Source organism: Macaca fascicularis, chromosome 11 (genome assembly GCF_037993035.2).
Source record: "Macaca fascicularis isolate 582-1 chromosome 11, T2T-MFA8v1.1".
NCBI classification, from domain to species: Eukaryota; Metazoa; Chordata; class Mammalia; order Primates; family Cercopithecidae; genus Macaca; species Macaca fascicularis.
The window spans coordinates 10980349-11004040 of record NC_088385.1 but is presented as its reverse complement, the minus strand read 5'-3'; the positions used below and the strand labels follow the sequence as shown (position 1 = coordinate 11004040).

General features: G+C 37.7%; 1 protein-coding gene across 1 annotated transcript; it reads right to left on the bottom strand.

Moving 5' to 3' along the window:
* Window positions 1–2927: 2927 nt before the first annotated feature.
* On the bottom strand, window positions 2928–20442 carry CLEC2A (C-type lectin domain family 2 member A). The gene is made up of 4 exons (XM_005570553.3): window positions 20362–20442; window positions 12700–12866; window positions 6667–6770; window positions 2928–3318 (listed from the first exon to the last, which is right to left on the bottom strand). Exons 1-4 carry the CDS (start codon window positions 20366–20368, stop codon window positions 3204–3206), a joined length of 393 nt encoding a protein of 130 aa, XP_005570610.3. The 5' UTR covers window positions 20369–20442; the 3' UTR covers window positions 2928–3203.
* Between the last annotated feature and the right edge of the window lie 3250 nt (window positions 20443–23692).

The window sequence follows — 23692 nt, the reverse complement described above, 5'->3', positions numbered from 1 at the left end:
TAGTTGGGGGGCCTGACCTTGTAAAAGTGTCCTCTAAAAGGAAAAAAAAAAAATTTAAAGGTTAACTGCTGATGGGGTAGAGAAGGGGATAAAACAAAATCGGTTTAAAATGCCTGGGGAAAAACCTCTTATTCTTATGAAAGTGGATGTTTCACTAGGTGAAAAGCTTAATTTTCATCCAATAAAGCTGAAGCCCTTGCGTGGGAAAGGGGAAGGCCACGGTGGCTTGTGGCTAGGAGCCAGCCAGCTGGCTGTGCGGGACCCTTAGGCCATGAGTCCCATCCCTGCATGGAGGGGAGGCAGAGTGAGGAGACCCCACTTGCCTGTCCCTCTTAAAATAGAAAGAAAAGGCCCTTTCCCCTGACCCTTAGAGTGACAGGGTTTGGAGGCATGTTTTCCCCACCCTTAGAAGTTGGAGGATGAAAATCCTTAGGAGCAACCATGAGAGGTTTTGAGTCCCCATTTTATTCACCTCTTCTTGAGCCCCCATATTGTGTGCCAAAATTGTTGCAGGACTCTTCGTTAGTTCAGCTAAAGACCGTGTTCTTATCCCACCCATGTCCATAAAAATTTAGGCTCACAGATGGTTTAGAGGATGAGTTTTATTGGGTGGGTGAAATCAGGGTTTTATTGGGTGAAAAGCAAAAAAAAAAAAAAAAAAAGGGGGAAAACAAGATCCTCCACAAAGTCAGAGTCCTCTGCTAGAGCACTTCCAGTCGACCATTCAAATCTCAGGTTCCACACAGGAAGAGGAAGGTCCAGGCTCCTCTTTGATGCAAAAGTTGTGAACTTCCCAAGGCTCCACCTCAGTGGGCAGACTGGTGGGAGTTTCTCCAGGGAACTACTTCCCACCTGCCTGTCTCATTTTCACACTGTAATCAAGATACTTTTTTTTTTTTTTTTGTCTAGCTTTTCTTACTATCTATTCATCTATACTCACATTTGTACTTGTTCTGAAAGATCACAGTTACCCAGGCATTAAATCTGCACTAATGCAACAAGGCAGCTTTGATACAACCTTTTGAATGCCCTACAGAATTTCAATTTTATGAAGCATCCAACGATGTGCCCCAAATTCATTTTCTTTCCTTTTTCTTACTTGGGAGATTGCATTTTTTTTCACTAATCTATTATTTGTTCACTTTGATATTTATTACCCTAGTCTATATAGTATGTTATAATTTTTATGTATAACTCTTATAATTTATCAGTGTTTATTATTTGTAGATGCTATGTTCTGAGTATTTGGGTCCTCCTAAAACTCATAAGTTGAAAGCTAATCACCAATGTGAAGGTATTACGGGATGGAGCCATTCATCAGGAGGTGATTAGTTCATGAGGATGGAGCCATAGTGTATGGGATTGTGCCCTTATAAAAGGCTCCAGAGAACTGCCTCGTCTCTTCAACCATGGGAGCGCACAGCAAGAAGCTTCCATCTATAAACTGGAAAATGGGCCCTCACCAGACACTAAATCCATTAATGCCTGAACTTCCAGCCTCCAGAACTGTTGAAACTGGCTTAATTGCCCCATGTAAGATGTTTTTGATAAATATAGAAATTGCCCCTCCCAGTCTTAAAGGTTGAAACTATATTTATCTTATCTTAAAGGTTGAGTTCCTTCCTCAGGAAATTGACCCTCAGGCTTACCATATAGTATCAAGGAATTGAAACTTCTCTTCCTTACCTCTTCTTAATTCCTGTTTTCCTAAGCAACCTCTTACTTCCTATGGCCAATTCCTCTTCTTTACTCCTCCCTAATTCCTGTTTTCCTGCATGTAGTTATTCTTTCCCCAGTATATAAATCCCCAATTTTAGTCATCTGGGAATCCAGATTTGAGACTGATCTGTTCTCCTCAGCTGGAGAACCCTAATTAAGCTTTCTTCCCTGCCAATACTTGTCTCACAGAAGCCAAAGTGATTGGCTTTCTGTGTAGCAAGCTCTGGGACCTAGAACAGACCTCTGTCATTTCGGTAACACTGTAAGAAATAAATTTCTCTTGTTTATAAGTCACCCAGTCTAAGGCATTTTGTTATAGCAGGCTAAACGGTCTAGGACAATAAAATCAGTGTTCTTTTTGAGGCGGGTATTTCCTTGTCCTAAAGACATTGTTGAAGTAAATGTTCATTTGTATGCGATGCTCTTGCAACATTTCTTTACGTCAAAGTCACGGTAGTTAGTATTTTTTAATATTTACGTGTATAGAACACATACTTCTTTTAACTTTTTTTTTTTATTATACTTTAAGTTCTAGGGTACATGTGCACAACGTGCAGGTTTGCTACATATATATACATGTGCCATGTTGGTGTGCTGCACCCATTAACTCATCATTTACATTAGGTATATCTCCTAATGCTATCCCTCCCTACTACTCCCTCCCCACAATAGGACCCGGTGTGTGATGCTCTCCTTCCTGTGTCCAAGTGATCTCATTGTTCAATTCCCGCCTATGAGTGAGAACATGCGGTATTTGGTTTTCTGTTCTTGCGATAGTTTGCTGAGAATGATGGTTTCTAGCTGCATCCATTCCCTACAAAGGACACGAACTCATCCTTTTTTATGGCTGCATAGTATTCCATGGTGTATATGTGCCACATTTTCTTAATCCAGTCTGTCACTGATGGACATTTGGGTTGATTCCAAGTCTTTGCTGTTGTGAATAGTGCCGCAATAAACATACATGTGCATGTGTCTTTATAGCAGCATGATTTATAATCCTTTGGGTATATCCCCAGTAATGGAATGGCTGGGTCAAATGGTATTTCTAGTTCTAGATCCTTGAGGAATCGCCACACTGTTTTCCACAATGGTTGAACTGGTTTACAGTCCCACCAACAGTGTAAAAGTGTTCCTAAGCTGTACTTCTTGGCTGGCCTATCAATATAGATCCCTTTAATTTGACTTATTAAAACCATCATTGTAGCCACAGGTCACCTAATTGTTTATTGTTATTTTATTTGCTCTGAATTCTTAGTAGAATCAGGATTTTTCTGATTTTTGCACATATTGGAGCAGATATGTATCTTGAATTTATAAAGTTCTGTCTATAATCCTTCATGTATTCAGTCACGTTTGGTTCTTTTGTTTATTACTCACAAGGTTCTGTATTCTATAATAGAGTGAGTGAGAAAACCACTTTTGCATAGTTAGCTCTTCTTTCAATCTTGAAGTGTGATAGTCATTTTCAAGTTTTTTCTGCTCTATGAAGAATATTGAGGTTTGCTGCAAATCCACTTGATATCAATAAATCCTCTGGAACTATGGACTCCATCAGCACTCAAGAAAGCAAAGGATCCGTTCCCTATAATTTCAAACCTGAAAAAGAACACTCTAAATCAGTCTGGGAACCACTTACAGTTGTAATCAAAAATACAATTAAGAATAAAGTGATTTTAAATATATTATACCAAATACTGAGCTCCCAGAAAATATACCCACCCATCACCATATGCTACATTAAAATATCTGGCATATTAAGGGAAATAAGACTGGACATAAGTGTTTGTTGGAGTTAAAATCTGTAACCCTACTTAGAACAACGTGTAGATAGGTAGATAGACACATATAGATACACAAAGACAGGGGTAAGACCCTTCTTTCCTTCTATTCTTCCTTCCTTGCTTGCTTCTGTTCTTCCTTCCTTTCTTCCTTTCTTCTTTCTATCTATATGCAAAGAAAGAGAGAGTTGCCAAATTCAAAGATTCCTGAAATTTAAGATATCAGTTTTCTGGCATAATTTTAGTAAATGTACTTTTTCAAAGAGTAAAAATAAGATTTATATTTGCTTGGTACTTTTGAAACATACTGCAATAGAAACCTAAGAGACTGCTGACAATATTGTTTTTTACATTTCATCCTCATGGATAGAAAGAATCAATATTGTGAAAATGGACATATTGCCCAAAGTAATTTATAGATTCAATGCAATTCCCATCAAACTACCTTTGACATTCTCCACAGAATTAGAAAAAAACTACTTTAACTTTCATACGAAACCAAAAAAGAGCCTGTATAGCCAAGACAATCCTCAACAAAAAGAACAAAGCTGGAGGCATCATGCTACCTGACTTCAAACCATGCTACAAGGCTACAGTAACCAAAACAACATGGTACTGGTGCCAAAACAGACATATAGACCAATGGAACAGAACAGAGACCTCAGAAATAATGCCACACATCTACAGCCATCTGTACTTTGACAAACCTGACAAAAACAAGCAATGGGGAAAGGATTCCCTATTTAATAAAGGGTGCTGGGAAAACTGGCTATCCGTACACAGAAAACTAAAACTGGACCCCTTCCTTACACCTTATACAAAAATTAACTCAAGATGGATTAAAGACTTAAATGTAAAACCCAAAACCATAAAACCCCTAGAAAAAAACCTAGGCAACATCATTCAGGACATATGCATGGGCAAAGACTTCATGATGAAAATGTCAAAAGCAACAAAAGCCAAAATTGACAAATGGGACCTAATTAAACTAAAGAGCTTCTGCACAGCAAAAGAAACTATCATCAGAGTAAACAGGCAACTAACAGAATGGGATAAAATTTTTGCAATCTACCCATCTGACAAAAGTCTAATATCCAGAATCTACACGGAACTTAAATAAATTTATAAGAAAAAATAAACATCAAAAAGTAGGCAAAGGATATGAACAGACCGTTCCCAAAATAAGACATTTATGCAGCCAACAAACATGAAATAAAAAGCTCAACATCACTGACCATTAGAGAAATGTAAATCAAAACCACAATGAGATACCATCTCATGCCAGTCAGAATGGCAATTATTACAAACTCAAAAAACTATAGATGCTGGTGAGGCTGTGGAGAGATAGGAATGCTTACACACTGCTGGTGGGAATGTAAATTAGTTCAACCATTGTAGAAGACAGTGTGGTGATTCCTCAAGGATCTAGAACCAGAAATACCATTTAACCCAGCAATCCCATTACTGGATATATACTCAAAGGAATATAAATCATTCTATTATAAAGACATATGCACACATATGTTGATTGCAGCACTATTTACAATAGCAAAAACATGGAATCAACCCAAATGGAAATCAAAGATAGACTGGTTAAAAAAAATGTGGTACATATACACCATGGAATACTATTCAGCCATAAAAAAAGAATGAGTTCATGTCCTTTGCAGGGACATGGATGAATCTGGAAACCATCATCCTCAGCAAACTAACACAGGAACAGGAAACCAAACACTGAATATTTTCACTCATAAGTGGGAGTTGAACAGTGAGAACACATGGACACAGAAAGGGGAGCAACACACACTGGGGGCAGAAGGGGGTGGGGGAAAGGGGAGGAAGAGCATTAGGACAAGTAGCTAATGCATGTGGGGCTTCAAACCTAGGTGATGGATTGATAGGTGCAACAATCCACCATGGCACACACGTACCTATGTAACAAACCTACACATTCTGCACTTGTATTCCAGAACTTACAGTAAAATAAAAAATATACATTTTTTTATTAATTTTCTTTGTTGATAACCAAATCTTTTCTTATTTATAAGTATAATTTGTCCTGTCTTGCATATTTCAATATTTGTTTTATTGGTTGCTTTTTTAAAATTTAGCACTTTACTAAAATAATAAGGCAGAGATATATATGTATCCAAGAAACAGTTACATAAATAAAAATTTTAACTAAATAAAAAATAAACAAAAATTTAAAAAATAAATATAATATTGCTTATGATGAACATTTGGAAAGCTAAAGACAACTACACAATCCTCAACCATTTTAATCCAAGAAATACTTTCAACAATTTTGCCGGGCGCGGTGGCTCACGCTTGTAATCCCAGCACTTTGGGAGGCCGAGGCAGGTGGATCACCTGAGGTCGGGAGTTCAAGACCAGCCTGACCAACATGGAGAAACCCCGTCTCTACTAAAAATACAAAATTAGCCGGGATGGTGGCACATGCCTGTAATCCCAGCTACTCGGGAGGCTGAGGCAGGAGAATCGCTTGAACCCGGGAGGCAGAGGTTGCGGTCAGCCGAGATCGCGCCATTGCACTTCAGCCTGGGCAAAAAGAGCGAAACTCTGTCTCAAAAAACAAAACAAAGAGCGAAACTCTGTCTCAAAAAACAAAACAAAACAAAACAAAACAAAACAATTTTAACCTACCCAGGAAATGCTAACAGAAGTAAAAATAAATAAAATAAGCAACAAATAAATAAAAATAAATAGTATTCATTGTGGTGGGCATTTGAAATGTTAAAGACAACTATAAAGTCTTTAACCCTTTAAAGACAAAGAAATCTTATAGAAACTTTAGTTGGAAGGAAGTACAAGTAATACATGAGTTTTGACTTAAAATTTGCAGAATGATTAAATTTGAATTAGCAAAAGAGCACTAATTGTCAAGCAAGAGCTTGACAATAAAGATAAAATAACAAATAAAAATAAAAATGGAAAATTTCACTGTGTGTTATTTAACAAGGTGAGAAGAAAATGGGTTGCTCTAGGGTGTGCTTCAATGTGAAGGGGCCTATGTCATAGATTGGAGACTGAAAAGTTAATTACACGTAGAAAATAGATTTGTTTATAATAATACAACTCAAAATGCTTTAAATTTTTTCATAAGACACACCAGAATTAGAACATTCCTAATACATTGGAAACTCACCAATCATTGAATGTGGTGCCATTTGTCCATTTCCAAGAATCTCCTTGTTTCCTGCTTAGTCCAATCCAGTGCATATCAGTTCCTGCATACCTCTTCAAAAATTCCTTTCACAAAGCAAAGGGAATCAGCGATGACTTAATATGTTACAGCACATTGCTGAACACGCTTCCCACCCCAATTATTCTATCTTTTAGGATTCACATTCTAATTTGTCTTCCCTGATGCTTCTGTAACAACAAACGGCACAGATGTTGATATTTGGGTTAGTTTTATCAGAATGATTTTCATTTTGCTTTTTTGCATCTTAAGTATCTCCAAATAGCTGGGCTACAATCAAGTCATTGACACTCCGAGCTACACTCTGATTATCTTTAAAGGTAACCCCCATGTCTCAAGTGAGAAATTAAGGAAAAACCATATTTAACTTTATTTCCTTCAAGTTCAAATTCCTAAACCATTCATATGTTCTAGTCACAGAGTGAATGACATAGGCTATAAATTAATTTGATGTTAAATTTGCCTAGATGACAATATAGGACCTAAGCAGGTTCTATGAGATCTCACACAGCATCATCTTCAAGGATGATAGAGAACTAATGCTTATATATATGTTTTGTGTGCACAGGCACTTTTCCTAAAATCATAAAAAAGGGATGCAGGGGGAGTAGTTTAATGGAAAGTATAAATACTATGAGAATAGGGAAATCCAGTGATAAAATACTTTGATTAGATACTACAGTATGAATGCCACTGATATTGTATTTTTTAAATATAATAAGAGATAAAACTAACTTCTATATGAATATAATTTACTGCAATGAAATCTATTCAGTGATGGGTTTAGTCACTCCTCTGTTGGATTTTTGCTGTTAAGTGACAAACCTTTTCATTAGCTTTTTGTTCTTTTAACTTTTATTTTAGGTTCTGGGGTATATGTGAAGGTTTGTTACATAGGTAGACTTGTGTCATAAAGGTTTGTTTTACAGATTATTTCATCACTCAAGTATTAAGCCCATTAACCAATAGTTATATCTGTCATATCTGCCATCACATAGTTCTGGGTTATTTATAGCAGTGTGCTAATTGAGATCAATAGGAGAGAACTGGAAAGTTTTTATGTACATCATTTACATAGGCACTGAACAAACTTCTGTCTTAAACGAACAATTAACTAATTACAAGCAAGTCTTACCCAATCCAAATAGAAACTGTCAGTACTAACTTTAGATCAAAAATAAAAGTAGACAGACTGATTAGTTTAGAAAAGATATTTAAAAATTAACTCATCCATAACAAAAGAATCATAAATCAATCATGTAAACACCACTGCAACCACTGTAGTTCTGCTTTTAGCTCTTTGAGGAATTGCCACACTGCTTTCCACAATGGCAGAACTTATTTTCACTCACATCAAGAGTGTATAAGTGTTCTTTTTCTGTAACCTCGCCAGCATCTATAGTTTGGGACTGTTTAATAATATCCATTCTGACTGGTGTGAGATGATATCTCGTTGTGGTTTTGATTTGCATTTCTCTAACCATCAGTGATGTTGAGCTTTTTTTCATGTTTGTTAGTGGCATGTATGTCTTCTTTTAAAAAGTGTCTGTTTATGTCCTTTGACCACTTTTAATAGAGTTGTTTTCCTCTTGTAAATTTAAGTTCCTTATAGATGTCGATATTAGACTTTCAGCAGATGCCGAGCTTGCAAAAGTTTTCTCCCATTCTGTAGTTTGGCTATTTACTGTGCTAATAGTTTCTTTTGCTGTGCAGAAACTCTTAAGTTTAATTAGATACCATTTGTCAATTTTTGCATTGTTTTTTAATCATTGCTTTTGTTGTCTTTATCATGAAATTTGCCTGTTTCAATGTCCAGGATGGTATGGCCTAGGTTTTCTTCTAAACTTTTTATAGTTTGGGGTTTTGCATTTAGGTCTTTTATCCATCCTGAGTTGATTTTTGTGTATGGTATAAGGAAGGAGTCTTACTTCAATCTTTCGCATATAGCTAGCCAGTTATTCCAGCACAATTGATTAAATACGGAGTTCTTTTTCTATTGCTTCTTTTTGTCAGCTTTGTCAAAGATCAGATGGTCATAGCTGTGTGGCCTTATTTCTGGGCGCTCTATTCTGTTCCATTGGTCTATGTGCCTGTTTTTGTACCTGTACCATGCTGTTTTGGTTACTGTAGCCCTGCAGTGTAGTTTGCAATCAGGTAATGTGATGCTTCTAGCTTTATTCTTTTTGCTTAGCCTTGGCTATTTGGGCTCTTTAATGATTCCATATGAATTTTAAAATAATTTTTTCTTTCTAGTTATGTGAAGAATGTCATTGGTAGTTTGATAGGAATAGCATTGGATTTCTGTCATTCCAGCCAGTTCAGCCTGGTTAAGAACTCTTGTTGGAGAACTGGTACAGTTGTTTGGAGAACATATGACACTCTGGCTATTTCAGTTACTATTAATTCTCTCTCATCACTGCATGTGGGTGTTACTTTACCTGCAGTGTATATTAAGTACAGTCAATAGACCTCTTTTCTGTATGTTTTCACAGGGCTGAAACTTTGGGCAGGGTCTTTATTTAAAGGTGACTTGTCTTTGGTTTTAGAGGGATTGTATTAGTCAGACATTTTTGGTGTTGAAGCTTTGAGGTGTGATCCAGGAGGTGGCGCTTGGACATATTTGTCAGTTGGGAGACTCTTGGATTGTGTGGCTCCCTTATGTTTCCTCACAGTTGCAGCTCTGTTCTCTCTCAATGTCCTAAAAATGTGGGTTTCTCTCCCTCTTGGGTGCTGGCTGTAGATTGCGGCTTGGCACTCTTAGGCTGCCCACTGCAGCTCTTGGGTTATCAAAGTGTTTGTTTCTTCCCCAACTTGGAGGCAGCAATGGAAGAGACCTTAGTAGTGGTTAAGGCCAATGGTCTTTGGCTTTTCTCCTGGGAGCTTCACTCCAGAGAGATGCAACTAAGCAATCATTCAGTGCAATCAGCCCAGGATGGAGGGTCTGTGCTGTGGGCCCATGCTGGGGGTTCCATGTCTGGTGATGAACAAGGTGGGCGGGCAGAGCCTGTGGAGATGGACTGGCCTCTTCTCCTGCAACTTGTTGGAGATGTGGATGAGAGACTTAGAGTCTTGGCTCCTTCATTAGTCTGAGGGCAGCAAGGGCAGTTCCAGTGCAGAGGCAGCGGCAGAGGGGTATTCAGTTGCCTCTGGAGGCTCTGTCTAGGACATTCCAGAGCTGCTACTGACTCAATAGCTCTTGCAAGGGGGGGCTGGAGGCCCAGGCCTGGAGGACCCTCCTGGTGAGGAGACAAGGAGATGGGCACCCATGTAACGGTCTGGCCACTTTATCACAGGCCTGCTGTGGTATGCTGGTGGCCATCTGCAGTCCCTATTCACCTCAGATTTTCTGATCCCTGTAGATACCAACAGTGAAGCCTGCAAAACAGCAAAGAAGGTGGCCTGCCCCTCCCTCTGTGAGCTCTGTGTCAGGGAGGCACACACCTATTACTGGCCCAAACACACTCGTAGGAGGCGGCTAAAGACCCTGGTTGGAGATCCTGTAAAGTGAGGAGGAATGGGATTTGTTACCCACTTACAAGAGCAGTCTGGCCACTTTTTTGTAGAGCAGCTGTGCTGTATTGGGGTGCCACTTCCGCCCCGGTCAACGTGGATTCTCCAAACCCTGAAGGCTGGATGGCTAAGTCACCTAAACAGCAAAGGTAGTGGCCTCCATCTCCCTCTAGGAGCTGTTTCAGGGAGGTGCAATGCTGTTATTGATGGCTGGCTAGAACTCCAAGCTAGCGGGTCCTATCCTGTGAGTTGCCATGGAAGAGGGTCCTACAGAATGTCACTGCTGAGCCCCCTGGATTCAGCTCCTTTACTAGGGATGTGTCAGGGGGTCTGACCTCCCTCTTGGCTGGAGTTGCAACTACTTTTGCTGGGAAGCCTGGAAAGCCTGGCTATCTAAGGCTCCCGGGTCTCTGCATGTGCCTGAGCAGCTGCTCTCCTGAGGCTCCGCTTAGCTCTGTGTGTCAGACTGAAGGCCCTGGTGGAGCTGGTTCACAAGGGGATCTCCCGACCTGAGGGTTGCAAAGATCCATGGGAGCAGCATGGGTTCCAGGGGTTGCACATTCACTCACCACTTCCCTGGGCAAGGGGAGGTTCCCCTGGCTCCATGTCACTCCCAGGTTGGCCATTCACCTGCTTTGCTTTTCTCCATTGTCCATGGATTGAGTTGTTTCCTTGATTAGTTCCATTGTGTGTACCCTGGATGTTTCAGTTCAAAGTGCTGTATTTACTCACATCTTCAGTTCCTCTCTGTGAGAGCCTTGCACACCAGCTACTTCTAGTTGGTCATCTTGGCCACTCCCCAATCCCCAGCTATTCTTTAAAAACTAATCTATTTTCCTACTTTGTGTCCCGAGAGTCCACATGTCTCATTCTTTGCCCTCTTTACTTCCATTAATTCACTTGCTTCTTCAAAGGGCACATATTTCCTTCATATCTTTGTCCCTAAATTCCAAGAGCTGTATTTTTTTATTTTAATTTTTTCTGTCTATGCTTGGTAGAATGCAAATTGGAAAGGGTTAAAAAATAATCGACTTAATAATCTAAGAACATTTAATGAAGACATTTAGACACATAAATAGTATGCATTGTGGTAAAGGACATGGCATTACTAGTCATCTTGCCTGGGTTCAAATCCCAGTTCAAAAACTTATGGCTGTATCATTGACTGGGTTATATAACATTTCTGTGACTGACTTTCCTCATCTTTAAAGCAGGAAGAGTTATATAACTCCTTCATGGGTGCTGGTAGATTACATGAGTTTTTATAGTTTCAGTGCTTAGAACACTGTTTAGCACATATTGTCAAATACAGTTGACTCAATGTGGCAGTTAGGGGCACTGACTCCCTGTGTCATCAAAAGACTGTATATAACTTGACTCCTCAAAAGTTAACCATGCTGGGCAACAGTAGCTCATGCTAATTCTAGCACTTTGGGAAGCTGAGGCAGTATGATTGCATGATCCCAGTTTGAGACCAGCCTGGGCAACATAGTGAGACCTCATCTCTACAAAAAATAAACAAAATTAGCCAGGCAAGGTGGTGTACACCTGTAGTCCTAGCTACTCAGGAGGCTGAGGTGGGAGGATTGCTTGAGCCGAGGAGTTCAAGACTGCAGTGAGCTGAGATTGCACCACTGCACTACAGCCTAGACGACAGAATGAGAACCCTGTCTTAAAAACAAAGAAACAAAAAACAAAAACAGAAAACTTAGCCACTAGTAGCCTACTGTTGACTGGAAGTCTTACCGATAATATAAAAGTAAATTGACACATATTTTTATGTTATTTGAATTATATGCTGTATTCTTACCATAAAGGAATCTAGAGAAAAGAAGATGTTATTAAGAAAATCGGGCCGGGCACGGTGGCTCACGCCTGTAATCCCAGCATTTTGGGAGGCCGAGGCAGGCAGATCGCAAGGTCAGGAGATCGAGACCATTCTGGCTAACATGGTGAAACCCCATCTCTACTAAAAATACAAAAAATTAGCCGGGCGTGGTGGCGGACGCCTGTAGTCCCAGCTACTCGGGAGGCTGAGGCAGGAAAATGGCATGAACCCGGGAGGCGGAGCTTGCAGTGAGGCGAGGTCGCACCACTGTACTCCAGTCTGGGTGACAGAGCGAGACCCCATCTCAAAAAAAAAAAAAAAAAAAAAAAAAAAAAAAAGAAATTCGTAAGAAAGAGAAAATATATTTACTATTCATTAAGTGAAGGTGAGACATCATAAACATCTTCATCCTCGTTTTCATATTGAGTAGGCTGAGGAGGGGGAGGAAGAGGAGTGGTTGCTCTTGCTGTCCTCTCAAGGGTGGCAGAGGGAAGAAAATCCATGCATAAGTGAACCCACACCGTTCAAACCTATGTTGTTCAGGGATCAATAGTATTATAGTATTAGCTATTCTTGTTTTTATCATGTTTTTATACAAACAATCTCCGAAATTACTGAAGACTTTTCTCTTTTCTTACCATATCTTTTTGTGTATCAATCTGAGCAAGTTCTGATTTCTGCAAACTGCAAAATATTTTACTGGCTGTCCAATTTCCGGTATCATCAGAAAAATAGAAACACTTTTCTCTCACTGCAAGCCAGTCGCCTGAACATGCCACACGTTTATCACATTTTGGCCATTTGACTGAAAAAAAAGAAAGAAATGATCAGATAAAGCACAAGTTAAAAACTGTTTCTACTCATTCTGTGTATTAATTTTACTTTTTGCTCCCGTGGTTTGAGGCCTGTAAGTTAGCTTCACCCCTAGACTAAGGATGAATTAATTTCCCCTGTCTGTAAGCAAGATCATTTAGTGATCAAGCAATACATATTTTATCTATTTTCCTGGTTTCTATTTTGAGAAATGGAACCACTAGCTTCTCATAATCTGTACTGACATCCTGGCAAAAACAATGCACACAATTTAGCTATAAGTTATGCAATCAAGGTAGATTGGAGATCTGCATGTAATTTATGCTTCAAAGGTTAGGATAAGAAATGGAGGCTTTCCTTTACCTATGAAAATACCCAAGCTAGGAAAGTGAAATTTGCCATAAAGGACAGCACATAGGTGAAACATAAGAATTAGTGAAACATTTGTTTCATTTCATTAACATCCAGTGCTGAAGAATATGGAATAATAATGAAACGCACATTGTTTGGAGATTTACTGTCTCATGGTTTTATTTAGGTGCTAAGTATTTAGAATAAGACAAGTCCATGCATTCCACATGTTTGAATAAATTCATGTGAGTAGTAAAGAGTCAAGTAACTTCTCAAATGTAGGGCAGACTCCAAAGGCTGCACTCCCTACTTCATCATGAGTTATTATTATTGCTTATTGTAGTGCTCAGAAGTGGATACACGCTATTACACAGCATATACAATATAACGTGTTTCAACTCTATCTCTCTCTGGTCTTTTTTTTAATTTAAACTTTAAGTTCTGGGATAAATATGAATAATGTGCAGGTTTGTTACATAGGTATACATGTGCCATGGTGGTTTGCTGCACCTATCAACCCGTCATCTAGGTTTTAAGCCCCACATGCATTAGATATTTGTCCTAATGATCTAGCTCCCCTTGCCCCCTACCCCTGACAGGCCCCGGTGTGTGATGCTCCCCTCCCTGTGTCCATGAATTCTCATTGTTCAACTCCCACTTATGAGTGAGAACATGCGGTGTTTGGTTTTCTGTTCCTGTGTTAGTTTGCTGAAGATGATGGCTTCCAGCTTCATCCAGGTCCCTGCAAAGGACATGAACTCATTCTCTTTTATGGCTGCATAGCGTTCCATGGTGTATATGTGCCACCTTTTCTTTATCCAGTCTATCATTGATGCACATTTGACTTGGTTCCATGTCTTTGCTATTGTAAATACTGCTGAAGTAAACATATGTGTGTGTGTGTGTCTTTGTAGCAGAATGATTTATAATCCTTTGGATATATACCCAGTAATGGGATTGCTGGGTCAAATGGTATTTCTGGTTCTATAACCTTGAGGAATCACCACACTGTCTTCCACGATGGTTGAACTAATTTACAGTCCCAACAGTGTAAGTGTTCTTATTTCTCCACTGTCTTGCCAACATCTGTTGTTTCCTGACTTGTTAATAATCACCATTCTGACTGGTCTGAGATGGTATCTCATGTGGTTTTGATTTCATTTCTCTACTGACCAGTGATGATGAGCTTTTTTTCATATGTTTACTGGACACATAAATGTCTTATTTTGTCTTTCTGCTCTTTTTAATCAGTGAATAAATGATATAAAAACTTCTTGTAGAAACTCTTGTCTATATTTAACTTCCACATGTTTAGACAGCAATAACATTAACCTTTAAGAATACACTGACAGAAAAGACTATAAACAAGAAAACTATAAGTATTCTTGAGAATGATCGAAACCAGACCCATCCACATCAAACAAAACCAACCACACCAAACCAAACCAAAACAAAACAAACAGTGCTACCTAGCCAAATTTAAGTGCTAAATTAAGCATAGCATGCACATGGAAAATTAAGTGCTGGAGACTATTTGGCCATGGCTCAGGAATTAAATTCTACCTTTGGATCCTTTTTACAAAATAAACCCATAGTAGCTAGAGGAATTGTAACAACTTCATCTTTACACATATTGCAACTTTAATGAGACAGTCTGGCAACAGGGCACATATGACATTATTTCATTGTTTTTCATGAAACAATATGACAGTAAAGGATTTCAGAACTGAAATATGTCAGTCTGGCATATAAACTCTTTGGAGTTAAAGGCGCTTTTAAAACAGCAGATGCAAGACAAAACACTCTGAGTTTTCTTCTTTTTCTTATAAGCAGGAGATAAAATACCTACGTGGAAGATGTCCTCTCTATACCAGAGGGAAAGTAACATTCTTATAATCAAGGATAGGTAATTGAGGTCAAAGGAAATGTGTACAGATAACATTTGTTAGTTTAGCATTTATCTTTTTGGTCACTTTTCCACCCAATTATTTACCCTAGATCAAGTCCCTTTACCTTGCCACATTTTCATAATTTATTACCCTTTGTTTAATTCAGTATATAAGTGTTCAACTCTAACTACATCTTTAGGCTTTTATAAGGAAGATATATATGTCTCATCAAACTTATATTTAGTAAACACATGTGCTTTGCTCTAGTTGATGTGTCTTGTGCCAATTTCATTCTCAGGCCCAGTAGAAAAACCCTCAGAGGGTAGAGGTAAAATTCTGCCTCCCAAGTAATAGAAATAAATAAATGTTTTATAGAATAACTCTAAGTGACATAACTTACTCTTGATTAAAAAGAAATTAAAGGAATGCTACAATTATGGAGGTAGAGCTGCATGGTTTTTAACATTTTTCAAGCATTAAAGTTACACAGACAAGCTTTTCTATCCCAGGTCTGGAATGAATTATTTGTGAGAGGCAACTTAATCATTCTGTCAGGCTCCAAAAGGCCCTGGTGTGGATGTTCCCTCCCTATGTCCACGTATTTTCACTGCTCAATTCCAATTTATGAGTGAGAACATGTGGTGTTTGGTTTTCTGTTCCTGTGTTAGTTTGCTGAAGATGATGGCTTCCAGCTTCATCTATGTCCCTACAAAGGACATGAACTCATTCTCTTTTATGGCTGCATAGTGTTCCATGTTGTGTATGTGCCACATTTTCTTTATCCAGTCTATCATTGATGTGCATTTGACTTGGTTCCAAGACTTTGCTATTGTAAATACTGCTGCAGTAAACATATGTGTGTGTGCGTCTATATAGTAGAATGATTTATAAACGTTTGGGTATATACCTAGTAATGGGATTGCTGGGTCAAATGGTGTTTCTGGTCCTCAATCCTTTAGGAATCGCCACACCGTCTTCCACGATGTTTGAACTACTTTACAGTCCCACCAGCAGTGTAAAAGTGTTCCTGTTTCTCCACTGCCTTGCCAGCATCTCTTGTTTCCTGACTTGTAAATAATCACCATTCTGACTGGCCTGAGTGGCCTATGTGGTTTTCAATTGCTCTTTTCTACTGACCAGTGATGATGAGCTTTTTTCATATGTTTACTGGGCACATAAATACCTTCTTTTGTCTGTTTGCTCTTTTTAATCAATGAATAAATGAATATAAAAACTTCTTGTAGATACTCTTGTCTGTATTAAGCTTCCAGATGTTTAGACAGCAACAACATTAAGCTCTAAGACACTGACAGAAGAGGCCGTAAACAAGGAGACAATCAGTATTGTTGAGAATGACCAAAACCAAACCCATCCACATCAAACCAAACCAAACCAAATCAAACCAAACGAAAACAAAACAAACAGCAGTGCTACTTAGCCAAATGTAAGTGCTAAATTAAGTATAGCATGCATATGGAAAATCAAGTGCTGGGGACTATTTGGACATGGCTCAGGAATTAAATTCTACCTTTGGATGCTTTTCACAAAATAAACCCATTGTAGCCAGAGGAAATGCAACAACTTCATTTTTACACATATTGCAACTTTCATGAGACAGTCTGGCAACAGGTCACATATGCCATTATTTCGTTGTTTTTTTCATGAAACAATATGATAGGATTTCAGAACTGAAATATGTCACTCTGGCATACAGAATTTTTGGAGTTAAAGGCACTTTTAAAACAGCAGATGCAAGACAAAACACTCTAGACTTCCTTCTCCTTCTTATAAGCAGGACATAAAATACGACCTACATGAAAATATCCTCTTTATACCAGAAGGAAAGGAACATTCTTATAATGAAGGATTGGTAGTTGAGGCCAAAGAAAATGTGTACAAACAGCATTTGTTAATTTAACATTTATCCTTCTGGTCACTTTTCCACCTAATTAACTACCCTAGATCTAGCCCCTTTGACTTGCCACGTTTTCACAATTCATTACCCTTTGTTTAAATCAGTATATAAGTGTTCAACTCTTACTGCATCTTCCGGCTTTCATAAGGAAGACATACATGTCACGTCAAACTTATATTAAATAAATGCATATGCTTTGCTCAAGTTGATGTGTCTTGTGCCAGTTTCATTCTCAGGCCCAGCAAAAACAAAAAGGAAAAAAAAAACAAAGCAAACCCTGAGAGGGTACAGGTAAACTTTTGCCTCCCAATACTAATAAATAAATAAATGTTATAGAACAACTATTAGTGACATAACTTTACTCTTGATTAAAAAGAAATTAAAGGAATGCTACAGTTATGGAGGTCGAGCTGCACGGTTTTTAAAATTTATCAAGCATTAGAGTTATACAGACAAGTTTTTTGATCCTAGGTCTGGAACGCAGCATTTGTCAGAGACAACTTACTCATTCTGACAGGTCCCAGTGTGTGATGCTCGCATCCCTGCGTCTATGGATTCTTATTGTTCAACTCCCACTTATGAGTGAGAACATGTGGTTTTTGGTTTTCTGTTCCTGTGTTAGTTTGATGAAGATGATGGCTTCTGGTTTCATCCATGTCCCTGCATAGGACATGAACTCATTCTTTTTAATGGCTGCAAAGTGTTCCATGGTGTTTATTTGCCACATTTTCTTTATTCAGTCTATCACTGATGCACATTTGACTTGGTTCCAAGTCTTTGCCATTGTAAATTGTGCTGCAGTAGACATATGTGTGCATGTGTCTTTGTAGTAGAATGATTTATAAACCTTTGGGTATATACCCAGTAATGGGATTGGTGGATCAATTGTGTTTCTGGTTCTAGATCCTTGAGGAATTGCCACACAGTCTTCCACGATGGTTGAACTAATTTACACTCCCACCGACAGTGTAAACGTGTTCCTGTTTCTCCACAGCCTTGCCAGCATCTGTTGTTTCCTGACTTTTTAATGATCGCCGTTCTAACTGGCCTGAGATGGTATCTCATGTGGTTTTGATTTGCACTTCTCTACTGACCAGTGATGATGAGCTTTTGTTCATATGTTTACTGGCCACATAAATGTCTTCTTTTGTCTTTCTGCTCTTTTAAATCAATGAATAAATGAATATAAAAACTCCTTGTAGAAACTTTTGTCTACACTTAACTTCCAGATGTTTAAACAGCAATAACATTAAGCTCTAAGACTACACTGACAGAAGAGACTATAAACAAGAAGACAATCAGCGTTTTTGAGAATGACCAAAGCCAAACCCATCCACATCAAACCAAACCAAAGGAAAACAAAACAAAGCAAACAAAGCAAAACAAACAGCAGTGCTACTTAGCAAAATTTAAGTGCTAAATTAAGCACACGATGCATACGAAAAATCAAGTGCTGGGGACTATTTGGCCATGGCTCAGGAATTAAATTCTCCCTTTGGATCTTTTTCACCAAATAAACCCATAGAACCGAGGAAATTTAACTTCATTTTTACAAATATTGCAACTCCAATGAGACAGTCTTGCCAACAGGTCACATATGCCATTATTTCTTTATTTTTTTTCATTTAACTTAATACGATAGTGAAGGAGTTCAGAACATGATGCCCCGAAATATGTCAGTCTGGCATATAGACTCTTTTGAGTTAAAGGCACTTTTAAAACAGCAGATGCAAGACAAAACACTCTAAGCTTCCTTCTTTTTCTTATAAGCAGGAGATAAAATACCTACGTGGAACATGTCCTCTCTATACCAGAGGGAAAGTAACATTCTTATAATCAAGGATAGGTAGTTGAGGCCAAAGGCAATATGTACAAACAACATTTGTTAATTTAACATTTGTCTTTCTGGTCACTTTTCCACCCAAGTAATTACCCTAGATCAAGCCCCTTTGTGTTGCCACATTTTAATAATTTATTACCATTTGTTGAATTCAATATATAAGTGCTCAACTCTACCTGCATCTTAGGCTTTCATAAGGAAGACATGCATGTCACGTCAAACTTGTATTAACTAAACACATGTGCTTTGCTCAAGTTGATGTGTTTTGTGCCAATTTCATTCTCAGGCCCAGCAGAAAAACCCTGAGAAGGTAGAGGTAAAATTTTGCCTCCCAGCTAATAGAAATAAATAAATGTTTTATAGAACAAACAATTAGTGACATAACTTACTCTTGATTAAAAAGAAATTAAAAGAATGCTACAGTTATGAAGGTCGAGCTGCATGATTTTTAAAGTTTATCAAGCATTAGAGTTATACAGCCAAGGTTTTTGATCCTAGGTCTGGAATGTATTATTTGTGAGAAGCAACTTACTTATTGTATCCTGTATATTTTTTGTCTGTAAATGGATTTTCTTGTACCTGTATCCTAGCCTAATGAAGATTAAATTCAAAAAACAGAGTATAGTATATTTAACATTAGCTCACTAATTCACAAACTCTTAAAAAGAAAATTATCTGTAACAAGCCCATAGAACTGATGTTATGTGGGGGGTTTTTTTTTTTTTAATAGATATAGACATAGATCCTCCTAGTTTTAAAACTTGAAACTTAAATTTGTCTTATTTGAATTCCTTCTTTAGGCATCTGATCTTTAGGCCTCGCAGATAGTAACAGGAAACTGAAAGTCACCAGATCACCACTTCCAGACCACGGACTCCTCACCATCATGATTGCCTCACCGACCACCTGTTCCCTGTTGACCGACTCTTCTTCCCTATCCCTCCCTAATTCCTGTTGACCAGGCCTAACATCCTCGTTATCTTTCCCTAATTCTTGTTTTCTCACAAATAGTTACCTTTCTTTCCTGCTATATGAACCCCTAATTTTAGTCAGTTGGTAGGCGAATTTGAGACTGATCTCCCATTCTCCCTGTTGACACCACCCAAATAAAAATCCTATGTCCCTGGCAGTAGTCATTGTCTCCGGGATTGGCTTTCTGTGCCGTGGGCAATGGGACCTAGACTGAACCCCTGGCATTTCAGTAACATAGCTATTGCTGTTGCCATCTGGTGGTCATCTAAGAATTTAAGATTATTTTTCTTAAGCGTCAAGGACTATAAAGTCAAGAACATAATTCTACTGTAAAACTGAGAGTGTTTTGAGGAGAGGCAAGGATTATGGTAAAAAATGTTGAACTGGTAAAAACTTGAGTACAAGTGTCTACAAAACCCTTAATCACTCTAGATCTGGGAGATTTGGAGTTAAATGTGAGATATACATAGACCCATCAGGTGTGAAGAACCATAGGAAGTGTATGAATTAAACCACTCACCTATCATAATAATGCAAGCTGCAAAAATAATCACGAAGCACACACAAAGGCAAATCTTCCAGTTTGGTTTAAAGTTGCAAACTGCAAATTAAATCAACACATATTATAAAATTTCTGAATAAGCACTGGATATTATTACTGGTGTATTCCTCTCCTATAATTGTTAATCAGGAAACCCTCAATCAAGTATATACATCTCAAAATAACAAAGGATAGCAAACCATCACAAAGTACAAGGAAGGTAAGTACCAAAAAATGATTGCTATAGCTGTTCAGCTGGAAAGAGTGGTGAGTGGAGAAATCACTTAGTCTTGGGGGAATGAGGAAAGAAAGGAAAGGTTACTCAAAAGGTAGAAATAGTTTGAATGGGGGATTGTAAGCAAAAAAGCACAAAGATCATCAAAAGGTCCATGATTAGAACAAATGTTTATAACAGATATATAAGGCAGCAGAATTGAAGACAGGAAAGAAAGGAGTCATAAGGTCGTGACAGAAGACCTTAAATGAGAGATACATTTTTTCTTTATTCTTTAAGCCATGGAGGAAAGAAACAATGTGTTTCAGCAAGAGAATATTCAAGATAAAAGCAGTAATTTATTTATCTGTGGTAAGCAAAAAAAATTAGAGAGGACTGAGGATTTGACACTCATGGAAATGCTGTGAGGTTAAGAACAAATAATAATTCTATTAATGATAAAGTAATTGTAGCTGATATATCATTAGTAGATGTAGAAACAATCTAGGAAGAATGTGTGTGCGTGTGTGTGTGTGTGTGTGTACAGTCATGCATAGCTTAACAATGGAGAGATATTTTGAGAAATGTGCCTGTAGGTGATTGTGTCATTGTGGGAACATCATAGACTGTGCTTACACAAACTTAGACGGTACAGCCTACTAACACCTAGGCTATATATGACAGACTGTTGCTCCTAGACTACAAACCTGGATAGCATGTTATTGTACTAATTACTGCAGACAATTATAACACAATGCTAAATACTTGCATCTGAACATAGAAAAGGTACAGTGAAAATACCATATAAAAGATCAAAAACGGTACATCTTTACAGGGCAGCTTCACTGTAATCTCATGGGACGATTGTCATTATGCAATCTGTCACTGACCAAAACATTGTTCTGCCGTGCATGACTATATGTGCATATAGTACATATGTGCATAAACACAGATTATATATACATATATGTATGCATGCCTATATGCATATATATGCTTTATATGTATGTAAATATACATGTACATATACAAACATATGTTTAAGTATTAGAAAACAGGACTCGAAGAAAGAAAAATTTAAAAAGAAGTCATAGGCTTTCTCTCTTTCTTCAGAGCTTAAAGCAGCCTTAGTGAATGAAAACTAAAAGTTATTAGTTTTCATGATCACCCGACAACAGATAATGTGCAACAAAGTAACTTCAAGAAGAGATTGAGAGAAGCCAGATTCTAAGATGTTTACAAAGAGAATGTTTGATAAGAAGAAGAGTTTGGTAATTTATCTTACATCAAGAGAAACAATAGCTAAAGATAGAAAATACAAAATGTGTTGTTTTTTTTTTTTTCCTCAAGATTAGGGAGAAATGAAGAACAAGGAAGAGGAAAAGACAAAAACCACTGCACAAATTTCAGATACTCGAAAGAGTAATTTATGGGCAAAGCCACGTCTCACACAAATGGTATTGAAACAACTGAGAAAAAAAGACTTTACCGTACTATAACATCATTTTACAAAATGTATTTAAGACATTTCATTGACCTGAACATAAAACTTGAAACCATAAAATTTCTAAAACACATAAAATAAATTTTGTGACCATGAGAATTAGTAAAGATGTCTTAGAGAGAGAAGAGAAAGTACAGTGTAAAATTAAAAGAAAATAATAAATTGAATTTAATTGAAATTTAAGTGCAAGGCATGGTGGCTCATGCCTGTAATCCCAGCACTTTGGGAGGCCAAGGCGGGTGGATCACCTGAGGTCAAGAATTTGAGACCAGCCTGGCCAACATGGTGAGACCCCTTCTCTACTAAAAATACAAAAAATTAGCCAGGCATGGAGGCAGGCACCTGTAATCCCAGCTACTCGGGAGGTTGAAGCAAGAGAATACTTGAACCCAGGAGGCAGAGGCTGCAGTGATCAGAATTGTGCTACTGCACTCCAGCCTGGGCGATAGAGTGAGGCTCTGTCTTAAAAAAAAAAAAAAAAAGAAAGAAAGAAAGAAAGAAATTTAAAACTGCCCATTTTAAAATACAAGACACTGTTGTGAATATAAATATGGAAGACTGAGAGAAAATAGTTGCAACACATGTATGCAACTAGAAAGACTAGTATCGAAAATATTAAAAGGTCTGTAATTTAGAGATATAGTACAAACAACTTGATTAAAAAAATGAACCAAAGTACTGAACAAATACTTACAAAAGAATACACGCAAGTGACCAATAAGGACATAAAAGATGTTCCATATTATTAGTCACAAGCAAAATGCAAAATAAAACCACAATGGAATATGACTACTTGTCACTTGTACTGTTAAAATGAAAAAGACAGACAGTATCAAGTGTTAGCAGGATATAGACCACCCAAAACACATACACCACTAGTTGAAGTACAAAAATGTATAAGTGTTTTGGAAAACTCTTCAGCAGTTTTTATTTTTAATTAAAATACATGTCCTTCATTCCTGCTCTGGCATGCGATATTTACAATAGATTGGAAGTCATCCCTACTGTTCTCATGGTGACAACAAAAAATGCTGAAAAAAACTAAATAAAAACAACACTTCTAGTATACCGAAATAGTATTGATTTGTTAAATGTGCACTTTTAAGCAACCTTGTTGAACTCTGGTATTATTTCCAATAGTTTTCTAGTTGATTCTGTTGGTATTTATTTTTATATAATCAAATTATCTGAAAATATTGCAGATACAACTCTTCTATTGCAATCCTTTTCCTTTATAATTCCCTTTGTTTTCTTATATCACTGGCTACCTTTAGCATATACTACACTATCGCTAAACAGTAGTAGTTACAGTGAACATTTTTTCTTGTTTTTAATCTTAAACGGAATGTTTAAATTTTCATTATTAAGCACTGTAAAAATGCTGTATAAATTTAACATACAACATTAGCAATTTAAAAAAGAATTTTTCTATTCCTAGTTTCTTAAGAGGAACTTATCTCAGACATTGAATGTTGTCAAATGTTTTCTTGTTGTTATCAAATACACTTACTGAATAATCGTGTGGACTTTCAAAAATTTTTAATGGGATAGCTTGCACTGCTGTTCTGATATCAAAGCACTCCTAAGATAAA